Source organism: Dermacentor variabilis, chromosome 1 (genome assembly GCF_050947875.1).
Source record: "Dermacentor variabilis isolate Ectoservices chromosome 1, ASM5094787v1, whole genome shotgun sequence".
Taxonomy (NCBI): domain Eukaryota; kingdom Metazoa; phylum Arthropoda; class Arachnida; order Ixodida; family Ixodidae; genus Dermacentor; species Dermacentor variabilis.
The window spans coordinates 25,597,159-25,620,464 of NC_134568.1; the positions used below are offsets into that span (position 1 = coordinate 25,597,159).

Genomic DNA, 23,306 nt, shown 5'->3' on the forward strand with positions numbered 1-23,306 from the left:
TCCTTTCGGATTACATCTGTTAAAGGACTTGCTCTTTGAGAATAATTTGGAATGTACCACTGATAGTACCCCACGAGTCCTAAGAATCAATGAATGTGCGTGGCTGTGAAAAACCTCCAATCGTAGCTGTTTTCAGCTCGGCTGGCTGTCTCATGCCGTAGCCGACAACATGGCCCAGAGAAGCAACCTGTGAGCAGCCAAGCCTCCGTTTTTCTGCCTTCATCGTTAAGCCTGCTTCCCTCAACAGTGAGAACACCTGCTTGAGGTGCAATATATGCTGTTTCCAGCTGTCAGGAAAAATTGCAAGATCATCAAGATTTCAACCCGAAGCTAAAAAACAAGCAGGCGAAAAGTGCCTACAGGTGAGATAAATGTGGCATAGCGGTTGGCACTTTCTGAAAGGGGAGCTTGCCAATATCCCTGTAGTCAACACATGGACGAAGGTTCTTATTAGGGGCTTCCAAAAGTATTAGCGGTGACGTGTAGTCACCCTCAGCAGGCTCAGTAACTTCCAACTCTAGCATGCGCTGTATCTGTGTTTACATAATTTCTTTCTGTCGTGGGTACAACCTGTAAGACTTTGATCTTACAGGTTCGATTGATGTCAGCTCTATTTCATGCGTTTTTAGTTCGGTTCTACCTGGCCGACTGCTCAGTCTATTGAGATATTCCCCTGGCAGCCCCTTTAGCTCATCTACCTGCTCGGGTTTAAGAGCTTCCACACTTACCGAGTGTTCTACAACTTCTTCAAGGCTGAGTTCAGAGTTGGAGGTCGTCTTACATTAGTTGAATTTAGTACAAGTGTCCTCAGGCTCTTTGATGATCAGGTTAATGACTCTGCTCCTCTGCATATATGGCTTCATCAAATTGCAGTGGTATATTCTCACCTCCTTCCTGCGACCGGGCATTTTCAGAGCATAGTTAGTATCTGAAAGTTTGTGCATCACTTTGACTGGTTCGCCCCAGTGAGCTTCAAGCTTGATCTTTCTTGAAAGTCTCAGGATCATTACCTGGTCCCCGGCATTAAAGGTTCGAAGCCTCTTGTTCTTGTCATAGTAGAGCTTGGCATTCTTTTACGCCATGCCGATGTTCTTTCCTACTTAGCCATTCTAGCAGTTTTAGCACGCACTCTACCACTGTTTGACTATCTCTTCTTTCCTCCCACATCTCTCTCAACATTCTCAGTGGGGAATAGCGCGTCCTCCCATACACTAGTTCTGCTGGTTAGAACCTTGTAGCCTTATGAGGAACTGTTCGCAAAGCAAACAAAGTAGCCGGAAGTCAATTCTCCTAGTCCTTGTGCTTGTAACAGAGTGCCCGCAAAATTCGCTTCAGCACTGAATGCCACCTCTCAACGCTATTTGACTGAGGATGACAGATGGAACTGTGTAATTAACTTTACCCTGCACTTTCGTAAGAATGTGGAAGTCAGTGAGCTGGTGAATACTGACCCTTGATTCGCCTGAATTTCTGCTTGAAACCCGACTCGAGCGAATACTGTCAAAAGCACGTCTACTACCTCGTTGGAGCCGAGTTCATTCAGAGGGATTGCCTCCGGAAATTTTGTGTCCGGACACAACATGGTAAACAGGCACCTGTAACCTGACTTTGTCTTTAGTAGAGGCCCTACCGTGTTTCTCACAAGTCGTCTGAAAGGTTCTGATATTAAGGACACTACCTTTAGTGGAGTTTTCCATGTTTTTCCTGGTTTACCTGAGCGCTGGCAGGCGTCACATGATCTCACAATGTTTTTGACGTATTTGAAGCAGCCAGGCCAGTAGTATTCCATAAGCAATCTCTCCTTAGATTTGTTTATGGCTAGGTGGCCCGACTGCCCATTTCCATGACAGAGACCCTAAATGTCCTCCCTATGCTTAGTAGGTACAACCAACTGATCCAGAATTCTGCCCTTTCGCTCTCTGTAGTGCCGATATAGCAAGCCTCCTTTCTTGTGCATCGTCACATTACGCCTAGCAATGCCTTTTTTTAGCTGTTACATGTAATTTAGCTAGGCTAGCGTCATTCTTTTGCTCGGCTGCCAGTGACTCTGTCCACATGTAAGAGCCGATCAAAGTTCTTGAGGCTTGTGACAGTAATGACCTTGTCTTGCTTGCCAAGTGTGTCAGTTGGCTCTCTCTGCAGGCATGAACTTTGACACACGCTTTGTTACACGCTTTCATTGAGCTGGTCAGCTGGCAGAATTTCCTCAACCGCATTTTCTTCCCTTGAGCCCAGCTCGGTTTCTTTTGCCGAGGCTACCTCTTTCACTACTTCTGTTGGAGCGGCTTTTGCATTTCCTGAGGAAAGCGATGCGATTTGACGAGCTTGGGATCGTGTACTATGCCCTCTCCAAATTTCAGCACCTTCTCACGCGGTAACTGATCCGACCGATTCGAAAAAATGTAAGGGCACTGCAGCGACAACAATTTGGAAACTGCAGCCTCGGTCACGAGCTCCTCGAATGGCCCACTGATTTTTACTTTTGCCATCGGCAGACACATGCTGTGTTCTCCCTCAACCTGTTTAATCCATGCTGCTTCTCTAGTCAAGTAATCTACCGTTACGTAAGACGGATGGACAATGTCCATGATGGTGGCATTGTCTCGTAGCACCCGGCATGGTTTTCATTTATACGCAGCAGGCATGTACCCAGGATTTTTTTTCGGGGGGGAGGAGGAGGGGTGTAAGCAGTGGCGTAGCTAGGTCGTCTGGCACCCGGGGCCCATAGGTCTTCTGTCACCCCCCCCCCCACCCCCCTGATGTAGTCGAGGAAGGCGAGGGTATCGACAATTTCCGGGTTTCAGCACCAGTACAGCCGCCTTGGATACCGCGCACGTTCGCCGGGTCCCCCTCTCCTTCGCTTTCTTTCCCAGAGATCGCGAATGCAGCAAATATACACGCTGTTTTTCCTGCGCCAGATAACACAGGGTGCTGCCCTGATAACGTGTGATAAGCCCATGTGCACATCTTCTGTCAGACTGTAAGGCTTGGCAGCCAATACAAATGCGGCATCGTGGAAAACATGGCTCACGTCACAAGTAACAAACTATATCTTTATAGTAAAGTTTTAATTACCAATTTTAGCGGCAATATCGCATTTGCAAAATTGAAGCTCGACATTCATATCTTGCCCAACAACAACTTCACAAAAATCATCGTAGGTATCTATGGCACGCAATATTTTGTCTGTGGGCAGCCCTGAACGAAAACGAAAATTAAATTGTCAGTGACGCTGATCTCCCCACCCTATTAGAAAACGCTAGCTGCCTCCCCGCTGCGCGGGCGCCAATGCTATGACAATTACGAGTTCTTTTCATTTTGATCAATAAAGCCGTGTTTTCATTTGCTGCTATACGGACAAACGTGATTATCCGAGCTGCGGCACCACTGCAAGATTGGGAACAGAATAGAGCACGCTTCGCGTCGATTCTTGGCGTGATCCATAAAGAAGAAATAAAAGGCTGCGATGAAGCCCGTGCCAGCGAAAGCTTGCACTATTGTTGGTCTGCACTCGCAATGGAGAGGATTAAGGTATCAACGTCACTGGTCTACTATTTCATATTTCTTTCGCTGCTGCCATATACTGGGCGCCGCCCGCAGTGCCAAAGTACTGTAGGTTGTAGCACCCAAACAGATTTTGTTTAAGAATTTCTTGTTGAGTTAATACTATGACTTTGAGTCCTCGATACTCAAATTGAGTGCTTCCTCTATAAGTACTAATTACGGGATTATTAAGGATATGGTTATTACTTATCTGCCATATTTTTCGCGCTACCGAGTTGCTAGTAATCACAAAAACACATAACTTCATAGAATCTCGATCGGGAAATATCCTTACAAAATTCACCTTTCTTTATATAAAATTATGTGCAGCTGATACAGACACCGTAATTGTGACATGAAGTCACACAACAACAACAGTTTTCTGAAACTTTCGAGGGTAAGAAGGAAAGCGTGACACATAACGGCAGGTTTCGCAGCGGCTTCTCGGAGCGAGCGGGAGACGGGAAGTAAAAGCGAGCCGGGAATCGCGGCGGGCCCGCGACTACACCCTGTCGAGTCATACGCCGCCAAACTCTTCGGCCGAACCGAGTCTGAAGACGATCTAGAGAATCCCATTCGCGACTTTTGACGGCCCCACTTATGCAACGTCACTCTCAACGAACGCTTCGCCGTAAACGCGAGCACCGGGCGCGCTGGTTGAACGCCCTCTCGCTGCTGTCTTTGTTCGTCTTCGCTGCACGTTCTGAACGGAAGAGGGACCCAAGAGCTCCAACACCTCACTGTATGTTTAGCGACTCCTGCTCCCAGCATGAACGCACAGCACGAGCGCACCCCACATGAAACGTTCCGCTAAGGCGAGTAGCTTAGCGACCATTTCGCGAATTAAATTTTTTTTTAGCCCGCACATTCGTGCAATTATTTCGTGGGGTGTTGATAGAGCTGCAGCCGACAATTCTGCGGCACAACGCATCGGGTACATGAGCGCGGGCTACTGGATACCGGAGCATTCTTTGCAATTTGCGCCTAGTCAAACCGGCGGAAAGAGGGGTGTCTTCAGGCGTATATGACACCCCCCTCCCCCACTGGCCCCTTGCACCCGGGGCCCACGGCCCCCCGGCCCCCCCTGTTGCTACGCCACTGGGTGTAAGTGTATTTTACAGGTACGGGGCCTGTCCGATACACCTCTTTTTTACTTGGCAAACAAAGAACCATGTCAAATGGACTTGCGCAAGAAAGAAGCACAGGAATAACACTGCCAAGAACAAGAAGCGAACGTGTAAAATAAAGATTACTTTAGTCGAATAGAACTTAAAAGAACAGCAGTTGGAAACAAAGGCACACGGACCGCGCGGAGTTGTATTACTCCGCCAGCCAATCACAGAAGCAAACAAAATTGTCATGCGGCTTTGTCAAAATGGCGTCGTACTTGGTACCTCCTGAGCGTCTGCTGTTCTTGAAGAGTCTTTTTATCGGAGGAAGCAACGAGGTGTGCAACAGATACGGACAAAGTGTATGGAGTCTGAGCATTTCACTCTTCAAAAGTCTGCGGTGCAGTTCATTTCACTGCTGAACTCGTTTTACTCATGAAACTTCACTGCCCCCAACTGAAGATTAACCTCACAACAAATAGTTGTAGCGAAGCAAGCATGTTATTTCAGTTCAATAAAGAATTAAGCATTTGCCATTTCACTATAATAGGCGAGGGAAAAGGTATAAAATCATGCGCTAATAATTTTATTTTTCTAGTTACCGTCTTATTTGGGTAACAGAAGAAGATTGAGGTACGAATTATTTGCTGCCTCGCGGAGGAACAGTGGCTGGCGGTTATGAGGGCGTGGGCGGGGCTTCATTGCAGACTTAAGTTGTATCCAACTATAGTAGCGTTTTTTGAATTAGCTCTGGAACAATTATACGGAAATATTTATTTGCAGAACAATCACAGTTCTTTTGGATCCCTCGTTTACTGCTCTAACAAGCGCCAGAACCAACTCATATTATTTGGGAAGTTACATAACGATGAGTGGCCGCCAGTCGCGTACAACCACGTATGGCGCAGGAAGCTGCAATTCTACCGTACTGCGTCAACTGCAGAAGGTTAGAAAAACACCTACATAAGCACAGCAGAGAAGCAGCTACGTTAGGCAGCTTGAATAACTGTAGAAGCGTCATTCAGCACAACCAGAATTGTCCTTCACTTCCGGCGGCGTTTTTTCTACTTCCTTCTTAAATAAAAAGATTTTTATCCATAAATATTTTCATAAACAACGGTTAAATTTCTTAATTTTCGCTTTTCCTTCCTGTTTGGCTGTTGCCTTGGCTCTCTGCCTTAGTAGATCCCTTAAATTCTCAAATCCTTGCAACTCTTTTTTCCAGTTGGCAATTTTGCACGAAAAGAGCTATACAATTAGGGAAAAACCAGCTGAGTTAAAGGGTGACAGTCATATTGCCTATGAGTTTAAGGGTTATTGCAGGGTTTGATGATGGACGATGTCTCGCATTATTTTATTTTCCACCTTATCTAACCCATATCACAGGTATATGGTTCCGAGGATCTGTCAGCGTCGCGGCGAGCCGTCACTTGAGTAAATAATGAAACAAAATGAAAAGTTAACCGCAATTGGCATTTTCTCGGGCCACAACTCGTTCCACGTGCACACAGACCAGCTGACCATGAACTGAATCCCTTTCCTGGTCCCCGGATCAGTCTAAACGAAGAAGGTTGAACTAGCAAAGCATCAACGATGCACGTGACCGTTGAATAGACGGTGACAATTGAATGCATCTCGAGTTAATCGCACGGGCACCGAATTGATGAGGAAACTGGCCTTCACATCCCAGGAGACCCCGATAACTACTGCCATCCAAAAGGAGTGAAAAATGCAGTAAAATATTGACCCCCGAATAGCTGCAAGTATCAACATTGATTTGACCGCTTTAAGAATGTGTGTGAGAAGTGGAGGCGTGGGTGGGGAGGGGGAGGGGGGGCGTATGCGTCTTAATTTGGGGGGGTGGGGGCGTCCCGGGCCCCCCCTTGGGTACGTGCCTGATACGCAGTTCATGAACGTACGGGCGTAAAAGTTCCATGTTCTCAGCTCTTTCATCCACGTAAAGCGAAAGAGCTGTTCTCAGCTCTTTCGTCCAGATATCCCTCGCTATCCTTCTTTGCCCATGCTTTGAAACCTTTGGCAAAAAGCCTTGGCTGAAAGGCAGTACTTCTTCAAAAGGCTAGCCTTAACCTTTGCATAGTCATATGCATCTTGCACACTAAGTCTGGCGATTACTTCAGGAACTGCACACAGCAACATAGACAGCAACCGCTGTGACCATGTACTCGGAGTGAAGTTCATGGTCTCGCAAGTCATTTCAAAATTTCCTAGGAACAACTCGATGTCGTTCCCAACTTCAAATGGCTTTAGCCTGTCTGTGCGGTATGATTTTGCCTCACTTTAGTTTCAGAGCTCGAGTCAACTCCCAACATTTACTTTCAGGGTCAAGTTACATTTTTCTTAAATTGTAATCTTTCTTCGAATTAACTTCGAAAGAAAGATTACAATTTCGAAGTTAATCAGCAAGCGTAAGACAGCTGACATAAGGAAGTATAATATGGATAGAATTGAACATGCCCTCAGGAACGGAGGAAGCCTAAAAACAGTGAAGAAGAAACTAGGAATTGGCAAGAATCAGATGTATGCGTTAAGAGACAAAGCCGGCAATATCATCACTAATATGGATGAGATAGTTCAAGTGGCTGAGGAGTTCTATAGAGATTTATACAGTACCAGTGGCACCCACGACGATAATGGAAGAGAAAATAGTCTAGAGGAATTCGAAATCCCAAAGGTAACGCCGGAAGAAGTAAAGAAAGCCTTGTGAGCAATGCAAAGGGGGAAGGCAGCTGGGGAGGATCAGGTAACAGCAGATTTGTTGAAGGATGGTGGACAGATTGTTCTAGAGAAACTGGCCACCCTGTATACGCAATGCCTCACGACCTCGAGCGTACCGGAATCTTGGAAGAACGCTAACATAATCCTAATCCATAAGAAAGGGGACGCCAAGGACTTGAAAAATTATAGACCCATCAGCTTACTGTCCGTTGCCTACAAACTATTTACTAAGGTAATCGCGAATAGAATCAGGAACACCTTAGACTTCTGTCAAGCAAAGGACCAGGCAGGATTCCGTAAAGGCTACTCAACAATAGATCATATTCACACTATCAATGAGGTGATAGAGAAATGTGCGGAATATAACCAACCCTTATATATAGCTTTCATTGATTACGAGAAAGCGTTTGATTCTGTCGAAACCTGAGCAGTCATGGAGGCATTACGGAATCAGGGTGTAGACGAGCTGTATGTAAAAATACTGAAAGATATCTATAGCGGCTTCACAGCCACCGTAGTCCTCCTTAAAGCAAGCAACAAAATCCCAATAAAGAAAGGCGTCAGGCAGGGAGATACGATATCTCCAATGCTATTCACAGCGTCTTTACAGGAGGTATTCAGAGACCTGGATTGGGAAGAATTGGGGATAAAAGTTAATGGAGAATACCTTAGTAACTTGCGATTCGCTGATGATATTGCCTTGCTTAGTAACTCAGGGGACCAATTGCAATGCATGCTCACTGACCTGGAGAGGCAAAGCAGAAGAGTGGGTCTAAAAATTAATCTGCAGAAAACTAAAGTAATGCTTAACAGTCTCGGAAGAGAACAGCAATTTACGATAGGCAGCGAGGCACTGGATGTCGTAAGGGAATACATCTACTTAGGGCAGGTAATGACGGCAGATCCGGATCATGAGACGGAAATAATCAGAAGAATAAGAAAGGGCTGGGGTGCGTTTGGCAGGCATTCTCAGATCATGAACAGCAGGTTGCCATTATCCCTCAAGAGAAAAGTATATAATAGCTGTGTCTTACCAGTACTCACATACGGGGCAGAAACCTGGAGGCTTACGAAAAGGGTTCTACTCAAATTGAGGACGACGCAACGAGCTATGGAAAGAAGAATGATAGGTGTAACGTTAAGGGATAAGAAAAGAGCAGATTGGGTGAGGGAACAAACGCAAGTTAATGACATCTTAGTTGAAATAAAGAAAAAGAAATGGGCATGGGCAGGACATGTAATGAGAAGGGAAGATAACCGATGGTCATTAAGGGTTACGGACTGGATCCCAAGGGAAGGGAAGCGTAGCAGGGGGCGGCAGAAAGTTAGGTGGGCGGATGAGATTAAGAAGTTTGCAGGCACGGCATGGCCACAATTAGTACATGACCGGGGTTGTTGGAGAAGTATGGGAGAGGCCTTTGCCCTGCAGTGGGCGTAACCAGACTGATGATGATGATGATGATGATGTAATCTTTCTCCTGCCCCCCCCCCCTCTCTCTCTTTTCTGAAAAAGTTGTAACCCAATTTCAATGTCCTCCTCACTTTCCCGTTCGGAAATGAGCTTTAATATTTCTGATTTAATCATTTCCTTGTGTACCGCTAGGCCAAGTTCCTCAATGATAACCAACAATTTGTCTCTCAGCATTGTCCTCAAATCCATGAGTGCTGTTTTACTGCCTTGGTCCTGCTCGCCAAACACAGCCAGGTAAACACAACCTAGCTCACAATCAACAATCCAGCTTCCCTATAAACTGAAGAACCACAAAATGAAGCCTAGAGAGTCAAAGCAAAAAACCAAGCACTCACCGCAGACACAGCACCATGTCGCAAGACTCGTCTCACCGCTGCCAGCCAGTTGTAACAGTTAGGGTCGGGCATGTCAAAAGGGGTAGCTGGCCCGTGCTGTCATCCAACTCATCCACGCTGAGGATGTTGTTGAAGGGAGGAACAGGTTTTCATTGAGAACGAAGAGTACTGGCTACAATATGGATACAATATCTACTTGAGTAGTAGAGAACATTACAGCTCAACAGTCTAGCATGACTGAATTGAAGCACCTCTGAGGAGCCGGCAGTGTCTGATTGAATCCCTTCTGGCCTCCCTAGGTCCCTAGGCCAGGAAAATTTGGGGAGATACTCTGCAAGAGTCTACCTAGTGGATATGTCCATTTCGTCTGCTGTTGCAGTTCTGATTGGCTAAGACGGGCTGCTTGTCTGCACCAACCAGGCGCCACAGCCAATGAGCTTCATCATCATCATCAACAACCTATTTTAAGTCCACTGCAGGACGAGGGCCTCTCCCTCCGATCTCCAATCACCCTTGTGCTGCATCAACCGATTCCAACTTGCGCCTGCAAATTTCTTAATTTCATCAACCCACCGAGTCTTTTGCCGTCCTTGACTGCGTCTCCTTTCTCTTGGCACCCATTCTGTAACCCTAATGGTCCACTGGTTATGACCTGCTCAGCTCCATTCTCTTTATGTCGGTTAGAATATCGGCTATGACTGTTTGCTCTCTGATCCACATTGCTCTCTTCCTGTCTCTTAACGTTACGCCTATCATTCTTCATTCCATCGCTCTTTGTGCGCTCCCTAACTTGTTTTCTAGCTTCTTTGTCAGTCTACAAGTTTCTGCCCCATATGTTAGCACCAGTGGCGTAGCCAGAAATTTCGTTCGGGCGGGGGCTCACCCTGCAGCTGGGCCTCCTCCTTAAGAGGAAGCTTTAGGTCGGGTGCTCCTACCTAAATACATGTAGAAGGGGAATTCGTTTTTCTCGGCAACCACTGCACCAATTTTGACGAGGTTTTTTGCATTTATAGGAAAAACTGAAATTCTAGTGGCTGCTGGTTTCGGATTTTTCATTTGGATTGTCAATTCTTTATCAAAAATTGGCCAAAATCGCAAAATTTCAGAAAACGAATCTATCTAGTTTATAAGTCTGTAACTCAACAATGAAAATTGGCATCACAATTCTGTGAATTGCACCTAATAATACATCTAAAGTGAACAAAATTGATTGTTACACATGAATCTCAAAAAAAAAAAATTACTATTGTGGAAATACAGCTTTTGCAGAATCCTTGTACACAACATGACCAATTCACGTAAGCTACAAATTGACATACCAAATTTGTCCGCTTTGACTGTTATAATAGATTTCGTTTACAGAACAGCGATATCTGTTCTTTATGCAACGCTATTAGTTTGTAAACGTTGTGCTTATATTTTTTTGAACTTTCGAAATTTTCGAAATATTTTAAACAAAATTCAAGCCCTAAATCGAAATTCCGCTTCCAATAGACACTAGAATTTACCTTTCTCTCTCAAGTACAACAAATTTCATTAAAAGCGATCCAGGGGTTATCACAGAAAAGCGTTTCTGCGTTTTACATGTATATGAATAAGCCGCGTCGGAGTTGGGCCCAAGCTTACGCTTCCTCTTAAACAATTTGTCAAGGGATTAAATACATGAATAATAATTGCATTGCCATTGCCAAAGATGTTGCAAACGAATTCTTAAATGCTACGCACTGTCAAAACAAGTAAAATATGTATTTTTCATAAAACATACTAGTATGTGTCAAAAATTGTGCACAAAATAACTGATATAAATGATTCCATGCTTTTTGTGTATCTAATAAGTAAAAATATCACACGAACTTTAGAATTGTATCAGTCCGAAACTGCATGCCGCTGATATGAAAAATGTAAAGGCCATGAAATGAACAAGTTTAGGGCAAATATGTTAATGAAACTTTGTCTATCAAGAACTGTGTTTACATTCTTGTGCATATTCAACGGCCAGTGAAAAATCTCGATGACGCTCTCATTTGTTCCAATGTATTAAGCAGTAGCAGCTGTCACCGGTCGTGTATTGTGAGTAGATGCACCGAAATTATAGTCTCAACAGAGAGCACGTATAAAAAGCATTTCTGCAAAACATACGAGGGCGAGTCAAATGAAAGTGAGCCAATACGAATATATGAGAAATGGGGTACTTTATTTAAAAGTAGTCTCCATGAGCATTTAGACATTTGTCCCATTGACTAACGAGTCGCGTGATTCCCGTCTCATAAAAGTCCTTGGGTTACTGCTTCAAAAAGTCAGCAACTGACTATTTCACGTTATCGTCCGACATGAATCTGGTTCCCTTGAGCTGTTTTTTTTTCGGTTGCCCCAAAATGTGGAAGTCGCAAGGCGACATGTCTGGGTGGTATGACGGATGTTTCAGCATTTTCCACTTGAACTTTGCCAGTTTTGTATTAACCACATCAGCGGCGTAGCGACGGGCATTGTCGTGGAACAAGATGACCCCATTCGTCAATTCTCCCTGTCATTTGTTCTTGATTGCGACACACAGCCGTTCCGACGTTTCACAATATCCGAAAAAATTGATAGTCTCTCAAGAGTTAGCAAATTCTCTCAGTAATGGCCCCTGACGATCGAAAAAAAAAAGTCAACACCACCTTTGTGGCAGAAATGACGGCCTTTGCTTTCTTTGGGCGTGATGAATTCAAATGTTTCCACTGTAAGCTTAGCCGTCGTGTCCCAGGCTCGTAATAGTGGCACCATGGTTCGTCCCTGATCACAATTGCAGACAAGTCGTCACCCTCATTGTGATACCGGATCAGATGAGTCAAGGCAGCGCCAAACTTCTCCGTCATCTGGCGGTGGTTCAAAATCTTGGGCGTCCATTGCGCACACAAGAGCCGATAACCGAGATGTTTATGAATTATGGTGTGATCCGGACCGTGACTGATGTTCACACGCTCTGCCAGTTCATTGATGCTTATCCTCCGTGCTTGTCTCAACAGCTCATCAACCTTTGCAATTTTGTTAGGGGTGATTGCAGGACGGCTTTGGCCCGGTCTTGGACCATCTTTGTAACTTTCACGTCCTTCTTTGAACCGTTTGCTCCAACGCTTCACAGTGGCCAATGAAATGCAATGTTCAGCGTACATGGCAGCCATGCGGCGACTAATTTCTTTTTGTAAAATGCCTTCAGCTGTCAAAAACTTCATGGCACCACGCTGTTAAACTTTTGGAGTGTCCATTATGTCACGCAACCATGTTTAACCCAGTGTATGAAACATTAAAGAGCATTTATCCTCACACCTGCATGTCACTTTTGTAAATGAGAGATGCCTGTGTGTTACGCGCATGCCTCGCAGATAATGAACCGAACCATTATTGCGCGGAGTGGGTTGGCTCACTTTCGTTTGACTCGCCCTCGTACATTAGGAATATGAAGCTACAATGAAATACGCAAATGTGAAGATACGGCTTGATAAAGGCCAAAACAGTATCACTGTAAACAAAGTTCACTGCATGTATACACAAAACCTCGCAACAAAATATTTAAATACACATATAAGTCTCCAATAAATCTACGTATCTAAGAAAACGTCACGGTATATAATTCGTCAAACAAGGCAAACAAACATCTTGCGCAATCACAGATCACAGAATCCTAAGGCCTGACCCACCTCCCTTCACTCCCCCTGATGTATCGCGCGCGAAGGAAGGCGGCGCGCTTGCTCCCCGCTGTTCTCCTTTGCGCACCCAAGATTGAGTCACCATCATCAGCTCACCCATTCCACCCCCCCCCCCCCTCCTACGCTTTCACTCGCACATACAGCATGCGGTGCTCGGTCACGATGTTATCGCCCTCGGACTTTATACAAAACATGAGGGCGACGGCGATGGCAATGGCAGTAATGCGCCTGGAGTGTCCATATAATTGTTATCGCAATAATATAATAAGAGTAGCCGGCAACTGAAGCGTCCCGTGGCACAAAACTTTCCACAAAAGAAGAGGTAAGAAAATCGAACTTTCGCCATGCGACAATTTGCTGCCCCGCAACAATGTCTTGTTTTCTATTATGGGGCGGGCTCACGGGAATGAGAAAACGCAAAGGAAAGCATGTTTGTCACAATTGAATGCTTACTTTGGGTACGTAATGGGACTACCGAAAGAATATCGAAGAAAACGTGAAACGCTTGGTCCACAAAGAACCATACGCATACTGCTCGGCATCCTACACGGGCGAGACAAAATTTTCCGGAGAGGTTGCGCTCAAGCGAATGCGGTGCAATCCGTCGAGTGCCCATAGTGACAGCGGCGAGCGACCATTGTTTCTTTTTGTTGTCTGCTAGCCAAAAAGCGTCGAAAACTCTGCCAGGCGAAAATCCACTCCGCCAGAACAAACCGAACGCGCACCAAAGTGCGCCGTGCAGTGGTCGGAGTAACACGAGAAAAACGTATGCGCTCTGGCTAGCTCTGGCAGCCCACGGTTAGGGCAGCGGCAACAAAAAAATTGAAGAGGCTCAATGTGTCCTTGCGAATAAAAGTCAAAGTATAAAAAACAAATGAGGACATAGTTACCTTGGCTGGCTTTAGTGTCTTGACATGGATGCTATGGCGTAGGTGAAAAAAAAAATGTTTATATTTTTTATGTGACATGACGCCACAAAAGAGCCACCACAACGCTTCGTCTTATCGGACCTCGCTATGTGCTTTGTCGACTTGCCTGATAGTGTGTTGATTTGGCTTGTCTCGTTGTATGTTCCTATGTAAGGCTTTAGAAAATCAGTGTACTTTTAGCGTCAAATGTTTATAACAGCATCAATCCCACAAAGCTCCGCAATTGAATATCTAAAGCACAACGTTGGAAATGTCAATGCACCTTTCACATCAAAAGTTTATGGGAACTTTATTCCCATAATGTTTCGGAATTGACATCCATGCGCTCCGTAGATTCCGCGGCCTCCGCGAGATGCCGCAGGTAGCTCTTTCGCCATCAAAACGCCATTGAAACTTTGTGCTCGGATGGGGCTGCTTGCGTTATGTGACTCCCAGTACATGGACGAACCGTGAAATCGAGCCCCAGTTCACAATGTTTGCGGTGAAATGTCTTTTCGAGCGTGAAAAAGACATTCTAGATAAAATCCAGAATGATTTCCAGTGCCGAGGGTAGCTTTGGTAGGCGGTGCATGGATAGCACGAAAAAATTTCGGGTGGGGCTGGTGCCCCATAAGCCTCCCCCCCCGGCTATGCCCCTGGTTAGCACCGGTAGAATGCATTGATTGCATACCTTCCTTTTTAGCGATGATGGTAAGCTTTCAGTAAGGATCTGAGAATGTCTGCTGTATGCGCTCCAACCCAGTTTTATTCTTCTGTAAATTTCCTTCTCATGATCAGGGTCCCCTGCGAGTAATTGTCCTAGGTAAGCGTATTCCTTCGCATACTCTAGAGGCTGACTGGCGATCCTGAACTCTTGTTCCCTTGCCTGGCTATTGATCATTGTCTTTGTTTTCTGCATATTAATCTTCCACCCCATTCTTACACTCTCTCTGTTAAGGTCCTCAATCATTTGTTGCAACTTGTCCCCAGTGTTGCTGAATAGAACAATGTCATCTGCAAACCGAAGGTTGCTGAGATATTCGCTATTGCACCTTACCCCTAAGCTGTCCCAATTTAATAGCTTGAGTACTTCTCCCAAGCACGCAGTGATAACATTGGAGAGATTGTGTCTCCTTGTCTGACCAATTTCTTTATAGGTATCTTCCTACTGTTATTGTGGAGAATTAGGGTAGCTGCGGGATATTTGTAGATATTTTTCAAGATATTTACGTAATCCTCCTCTACTCCTTGATTACATAGTGCCTCTATGACTGCTGGTATCTCTACTGAATCAAATGCCTTTTCGTAATCTATGAAAGCCATGTAGAGAGGTTCATTGTACTCTGCAGATTTCTCGGTTACCTGATAGATTACATGGATGTGATCCATTGTACAGTATCCCTTCCTGAAGCCAGCCTGTTTCCTTGGTTGACTGAAGAAAAGTGTTGCTGTTATTCTATTGGAAATTATCATCGGGAATATTTTATACGATACTGGAAGTAAGCTAATGGGCCTATAATTTTTCAATTCTTTAACGTCACCCTTTTTGTGGACTAGTATAATGTTGGCATTCTTCCAGTTCTCCGGAACCCTTGAAGTTGTGTGACATTTCGTAAAGGGCCGCAAGCTTTTCAAGCATGACCTCTCCTCCAACTTTGATTAAATCAACTGTTATTCCATCTTCACCTGCCGCGTTTCCTCGTTTCATGTCTTCTAAGGCCTTTCTAACTTCATCGCAAGTTATAGAAGGAGCCTCTATAAACTGTTCATTACTACTTTCAAAGGGGGTGTCCTGGCTGCTATGGGTATTGTACAAGTCAGTATAGAATTCTTCCGCTGCTTTTACTATATCTTCGAAATTGCTGATGATATTGCCCTGCTTATCTTTCAGTGTGCGCATCTTGGCTTTTCCTATGCCAAGTCTTCTTCTCACTGATTTCATGCTGCGTTCATTTATTACTGCTTCCTCAGTCTTTCTTACATTATAATTTCGTATATCCTTTATTTTCTCCTTGTTGATCAGTTTTGATAATTACGTTAATTCTGTCTGATCTCTTGAGTTGGGACTGTTTCATTCTTGGTTGTTTCTTTATTAGGTCCTTCGTTGCTTGGGAGAGCTTACCTACTGGTTGCCTTGGTGCATTGCCTCCTACTTCAAGTGCTGCTTCTGAAGCCAGCCTAGTTACGGTTTCATTCATCGCCTTTATGTCATCTACGTCTCACTGTTCTGTTCTCACATCTTTCATATTTAGTTGCAAATACCAGCCTGAATTGGTCCGCTTTTATCCTTACTGCGTCTAGGTTGGCCTGTTTCTTTTTGACCAATTTTACTCTTTCTTCAAATTCAGGTGAATCCTAGACCTCTCTTAACCTATGATCACTGCACTTTACCCTACCTAACACTTCTACATCCTGCGCTATGCTGGGATCGGCAGAAAGTATGAAATCAATTTCATTTCTTGTTTCACCATTAGGGCTTTTCCAGGTCCATTTTCTATTGCTACACTTCCTGAAAAAGGTGTTCATTATTTGAAGCTTATTCCTTTCTGCGAATTCTACCAGTATCTCTCCTCTAGCATTTCTATAATCGACGCCGTAGTTGCCAATTGCCTGTTCACCCACCTGCTTTTTTCCCACTTTTGCATTGAAGTTGCCCATTACTACAGTATACAGAGTTTGCACTTTTCTCATCGCTAATTCAACATCTTCATAAAACTTATCAACTTCCTCATCGCCGTGACTGGATGTTGGAGCATAGGCTTGTACTACCATTAATCAATTATCTTTTAAGTTTGATAATGACTACTGCTACTCTCTCATTAATGCTGTACAATTCGTCAATGTTACCCGCTATGTCCTTATGGATCAGGAGTCCTACCCCGTATTGCTTCGTATCAGGGAGACCTCTATAGCAGAGGACATGGCCGTTATTTAGCAATGTATAAGCCTCACCAGTTCTAATCTCACTAAGGCCAGTGATATCCCAAACAATGCCTGATAGTTCCTCGAAGAGTCCTGCTAAGTAAGCCTCACTTCAGCAGCACTTCAGTAGCAGACGAAGTGCACATGTCCACTAGGTGTACTCTTAGAGAATACCTCGCCTGCTGTCACACCTTCGTCCATTTGGAGTGTGCAAAGTTGCGAAAGGATCTGCCTTGAGGGCGAGGGTGTGCACAATCGCTCCAGCACCTTTGTTCGCTGATCACAAGTGGAGAAATACCCCCAGGGCACCCTGGTCACAGACCCAGAGAAAGGGAGGAAAGAAAGAAGGGAACGCCTGTATAGAGGTTGTTACACTTGATTCACTTGGCGAGTTTTGGTTCCTGGGATGACCCAGCAATTAAATTAGCTGGTGCGCCTGTCAAACGGCCTTGGCGGCTAGCAGTGGCCATTAGGAAGCGGCATAGGACGCCCTTTTCTAGGAGTTTCTTGCTCCCAGCATCGGGGTCGGCGGCTGCGTGGCATCCATCAATGCTCTATTCGCCAAATGTGTCTTGCCTTAATGTCACCGCCGGTCTGACCGAGGGGACGCATTGTAAGCTTCACAAAGCGATTCGTCGCAGCAGGGCAGGAGAGGCTGGAAGGTCACTTTCCCATGCTGGCCGATCGTAACCAAGGAAACCCACAGGTTTTCTCAAACAGAAAGCTTCACTGCTGAATAAATATTTCTCCTGCTCTAGGGATTGAATTTGGGACCAGCGCATCCCTAGGGCATTCGTTCTATCACCTGTGCTACCATATTTACCTGATTATAACATTCTCATAAATTTAATCTTTGCCCAGTTTTTTACATGTTCAAAGTAAGAAAATGTTGTGTACTCATATCTACTGCGCACCTAAATTTAGAACACAGTAACTTTAGCCTGCCTCTAATTTTCACAGTAAATGGAAAGAAAGAGCCTTTTAAGCAAAGTCACGGTTTCCCTGCTGCGTGTACAGGTATATTATTTGGCTCAGATGTTGATGAGAACATTATCTAGTAGGTGTTATTACGATGTCCAACAAGTGGTGCAAGATCATGTTAAAAGTACAGTCCTTGTAACTGGACTGAATTTTAAACTATGGCCGACTTTAAGGGCCGCTTGTTTATGCATGACAGATATTGTTTCTGTGCTGACGTCCCTATTATAATCAATATGACGCAGATGCAAAAGCGGATGAAGCAGATGCAGCGGATGCAAAAGAGGAGGAAGCAGATGCTGAAGCTACTTGCCAAGTCAACTTGCCAATCACCGTTGAGGACAAAGAGAGCTCATCGAGTTTGCTTGCTGATGGTGATTCACATTCTGGTCTTGAAGGTAACTATGGTTTAAAGAAGCATCTCATCCGCTTAAACATGTAACCTCATTGGTTTCTTTAATGAATAGTAGTTCTCATTAGTAGGACACTATGGCTGCGGCTTCGTAGTGATGCCTTCTGTGCAATTCTATTCCTCTCTTATCATCCACTGTTAACAACTGGCTGATTCCAGTGATATTGTTGGGAGAGTTTTGTTCGGACTACTGACAATGCACAAAAAGAATAGCATTGGAAAATGAATTGTTACATCGTTATGGCCTAGAAGACACAAGCTAAGCGTTCGCAGGCTTCTAGTACTTTTCCCAGCAGATGAATGAGTGACAGTGAGTTTTTTTATGTTATCTTGCGAGCACTCATCTCAGAAAGTGTTCAAAATTCTGATTTTTTTATTGCACAGTTGAATGCAACAACTTATCCAGATTTCAGTTATAACGCTTATGAAGCACTTAAATAATATTGTCTGTGCAGTTGAGCCAACAGGACCTGTTCACTTGTCTGGTGATCACTTCCAGCACAAAAGCATTTATTGTCCAAGTCGGGGAAGCCTTGATACTTGTGGCAATGCTTAGCTTGCACAAATATGAAGCTTATGAAGAATCACTGGATTGCTTTCCCACTACATATTTGACCACAGGCTGGCAAATTTAGAGGGTCATCTTCACATCCATATAATTCACCAGAAGTTACTGGCACTAGCACATTTTCATCACTTTTAGCACTCTTAACCAAGCATAGAATCATTACCAGAACTTGATGGTTCCATTGCACGGAATAAGTGCTTCTGAATTGGTGGTAGTGTGATCCCCTTGGCTTGTGTGTGTGTGTTCATTGTGCAGGTGAGCACAGAAACACCCAACTTTGCGCATATGTATCATACTATGCGTAAAGCAGTAGACTTCGACGGGTGGCCAGATACAGAACCTATGACATGAAGCCCAACGGCCAGGGTGTGAAGTGTGCCGTAAAAGAAAAGCTGGACTGCTCAAGTTCGGGACCAGACAAAGAAGAATGAATTTATTCTAATGAGGGGAAAGGGAACACGGCAGGGTACACTTACAGTGTTAGGCGCAGAATGGTGCTAGCGGTCATAACCATTATGAAATGGAAACAGGATATCACGGGTAGCCCTATGCGCAAGAGTTGTCCCACATGTCCTTAGCCTAACAAAATATTTGTGCACACTGCCAACAAGGTTTTATCTACGGCAGAGGTGTCCTTCAGAATTTGTGCCACAAAAATTCTTCGTTCTGTGGAAGTGAACGTTCAAGATGCATAAGTCACTGTAAATAGCTCATTTTCTCATTTTTGCTGAAGAACAGCTCCTAAGCCAACGTCTGAAGCATCAACCGTTGCAACAATAGGAAGATGCGGTTGAAACATGCGTACCACAGGACATGATGCAGGAACTTCTTTGATCGATTGAAAGCTGTATTCAGTATCCTGATCCCAGACAAAGGCTCGTCCTTACCTTAGATGTTTCCTTAGCGGTTCCACTAAGTCAGCATACTGCGGGATAAATTTTGCATAATATCCTTTGAGGCCCAGAAATGAATGTAGAGCCTTTTTGCCATTAGGCTGTGGTGCCTCCACAATTGCCTGGATTTTGTTATCCATTGGTGAAATGCCGTTTGCAGAAATTTTATGTCCTAGGAAAGTTAATTCTGGGACACTGAATACGCACTTACCCGCCGTGGTTGCTCAGTGGCTATGGTGTTAAGCTGCTGGAATTGGAATGGAATTGTCTTCGGAGCCACAGCGAGCGGAAAAATCCACTTGGACACTGACACCCGTTCGATAATATCAGCTGATTCCAAGCGATGCAGTTCGGCAGAGACTTGCTCACGGAGAACCAGAGGTAGAGGACGTAGTTTCGCTTGAGACTGGTTGCACTGAAGCTCAAAGATGAACGTCCCCTTTAAAAGTCCCAATTCTCCTGAGAACAGATGGACGAACTCTGTTAGAGCGTTGTGCGGTAGAGACGAAAGCTGAACACTTGGGTCAGCTGGAATTCCTGATACTTGTTGACATGTGAGCGAAGAACCTTGAATGTCAAGCCCAAAGCTTGAATAGCATCTAAGCCCAGAAGAGAAGTGCCTTGGTTCGTGATGTGAAATGTCCCTACTGCAGCCTTGTTGCGGTACCTGACGAGCGCGGAAAAGTGCTGAATGCAATATTTCTTGCTGCGAATAATTATTGAGTCTGAGACTCGAAGGAGACAAGGGAAAAACCTTGAAATGTTCTCTGTACATGGAACTGTTCATCAGCGACACTATAGCTCCTGTATCCACAAGCATTTTGAGTGAAGTATTCACACTGAGGACTTCAGCCTAAATTATTGCTGGACGGGACTTCGGTGCTTGAATTGTAAGCACAGATGAGACTGCAGTGGCTGATTCAGTCTCAGCGGTAGAGGAAACAAGCTGAGCTCGAGCAGGGGGCTGTCGATGCGTTCGGTTCCTCGAACAGCAAACTGCAGCATAATGCCCCACTTTTACGCATGCACGGCGGGTAACTTGCTTGGCTGGACAGCCTTGATCGGATGCGATGTGCTGGGGTGAACCAAATCGGTAGCAATGGACTGCGATTGCGATGTCTTGACCTGCTTCACAGAGTTCGGGTTAGGCGCCATGTTGGCTGGCCTCCTCAAATCGCGACTTTCCGCCATGCCATTGGGCACCATCTTGAACCCGCCGGGTGGAGGGAGAAGGGTTGTGGCGGCTGCCATCTTGCGCACCCGGGCGAGGATGGTGATGGTTATCGACACCATCTTGGCGTTGCGTCGAAACACGATGGACAGGCGAACCGTTAAAAACCTTCAGCTTCTTGTGAACTTGCTCCATGCTTCGTCCTATTTCCTTGGCCTTCTTGAGCGTGAGGGAATGTCCTTCGTAGAATAACTTTTCTCGTATCTTGCTGATATGACGCCTTGCAAGAGTTGTTCATGAAGGGACTTATCGTGCTAAGCGCCAAACGCACAAGCAGGCACTAACCGTTGTAATGTGGTGACGAAGTTCTGGAAAGTTTCCCCGGGTCGTTGTTTTCTGTCCCTGAAGATAATACGATGTACCAGGGGATTTGTGCTTTCTTCATAATGCCAGTCAAAGAAGTGAAAAATATCTTCGAATTTTGCAGCTGTCAGGTCCATTTGTGACGCCAGGTCGTAGTAGAGACACTGCCCCTTAAAGCCTAAATTACTGAGTAAAATGACCTTCCTTTCATTTTGTAAGGCCTCACATCTGCTCGCCTGGAGAAATGTGCAAAAAGAATGTTTCCAAGTCAACCACGGTACCGTAGGAGTACCGGGTAATGCAAGGAAAGGCGGCATGGGGGGTGCGAGCGCCATGCTGGGCACCAAGAACAAAGACAGGGAAGTTGAGGTTGACGGAGCAGAAGTGGAAGTAATTGTAGCGTCTTGCATGCCGGAAGCCATATAGGAGCAGTAGTAGAATGATAGAGGCAAGCAGCAAGTAGAATAAAAGGTTTACCATTTCGCCAGATTGTAGTATGTGGATGGCGACGGAATGCTGTACAGCTGGATGTGGCAGAGGTACAACGCGCTGCACAGCTGGACGTTGCACAAGTGGAATGCTAGTGGCATCCGGGCAGGAACTGGTGTCCACGGCAGCAAAACGGCATGGGAGCATTGATCCTCGTCGTCACTTTGTAGTATACTTTGACGGGCGGCCGGAAGCGGGACCTACGACATGAGGCCTAATGGACGGGGTGTAAAGTGCAGCAAAAGAAGAGCCGGACTGCTCAGGTCGGGGACCAGATAAAGAAGAATGAGTTTATTCCAATGAGGGGAAAGGGAACACGGCAGTGTACACTTACAGCGTTGGGCGCAGAGTGGCGCTAGCGGTCATAACCATTACGAAACCGAAACAGGATATCACAGGTAGCCCTATGCACAAGGGTTGTCCCGCATGTCCTTAGCCTAACAAAATATTTTTGCACACCGACAACAAGGTTTTAATTATGGCAGAGGTGTCCTTCAGAATTTGTGCCACAAAATTTGTACATGCACAGCACGCATGTTGATTGTGTCAGCCATTGGTATTGGTAGCAGTGCACTCGGCCAGACCAAAATGGTGAACTTGGAAAGCATGAGCATTGATTGAATTCTTGTTCTGGAAAGGGAAGCTAACTATGGCTGCGATCCATTAGAATATGTTCAAGACGTTAGGGAACGTCACCCTGTGCTTATGATTGTACAGTGGAAAAAAATGACCTGCCGTATTTAACCAGGGATGAAAAAAAAAAGCATATACCGTATTTACACGATTGTAAGTCGACCCCTTTTTTAAAATTTGAAAGTCTGAAGTGGGGGGGTCGACTTATAATCGAAACCAAAACATGGCCCCGCCAAAGAAAGCGATACCAACAGGAGCTACAACGTAGTTAGAATTTTCTGTTTGCTCTATGGCGCTACCCGTATCTTTTCGCTATCCCGCGTGTTTATTCGCTTTTCGGAAGGGTTTTTCAACATTTTTGAGAGTTTTACAGTGCATGCAACACTCATGGGGGGGTGTCGATAGTTGATGGAAGCGCCGCTGTTCCCATTTTCGGCGGCACCCTCAGAACGGCAGCGCTTGCGGGGAGTATCGGTAGTTCATGGAAGAGCAGACACCGCTCGCGGGTTTCTCTTTCTCTGTTTAAAGGCATTGGTATTGGCATAGTATTGGTTTGACGTGTTCCACTTGACTGCCGGCTACGTGCTACTTCTATGCTTCCCCAGTCGTCATGAGTGCTCCAGGCCCACTAATCGTTCGGCACTTGTTCACAGCAGCGTTCAAGAGGGCTGCCATCCTTTACGCCGAAGAAACAAATCGGTGCGCAGCGGGCCAGAATTTCGATGTTTCTAAACGGGTGGTGCGAGAGTGGCGACTGCAGCGAAGCGAAATTTTCACCTGTGACGGCAAGTGAGAAATTTCCCACGTGCCGAAGTCTGGACGCTTTCCGGAGCTGTAGGCTAAGCTTGCGGCATACGTCGCTGAAATGCGTGATCGGTCCCTGCCAGTGAAGTGCGACGTGGTCATGAAACAAGCCCGGACCTTCGCCTTAATTTTAAGGTTCTGCTCTGCCGTGAATACGAGTGGCTGGTGGCAGAAGACTGCGAAATTACACCAACTGGACCTGTCAAAAGAGCCTCCCTGACGGCTGCGTGTGGTTGGGTACATCTGGCTTGGGCTGCTGTTCTGCAAGATGTCCTGGTGCGG

The 23,306-nt window shown here is 45.4% G+C and overlaps 1 protein-coding gene across 1 annotated transcript in view; it reads left to right on the plus strand.

Moving 5' to 3' along the window:
* LOC142575914 (uncharacterized) overlaps positions 1 to 23,306 on the plus strand; it is a 134,282-nt gene that overhangs the window by 101,848 nt on the left and 9,128 nt on the right. Inside the window, exon 14 of the mRNA XM_075685714.1 lies at positions 17,937 to 18,089. Coding sequence (XP_075541829.1) covers positions 17,937 to 18,089 — 153 coding nt within the window. The remainder of the gene's footprint in view (positions 1 to 17,936; positions 18,090 to 23,306) is intronic.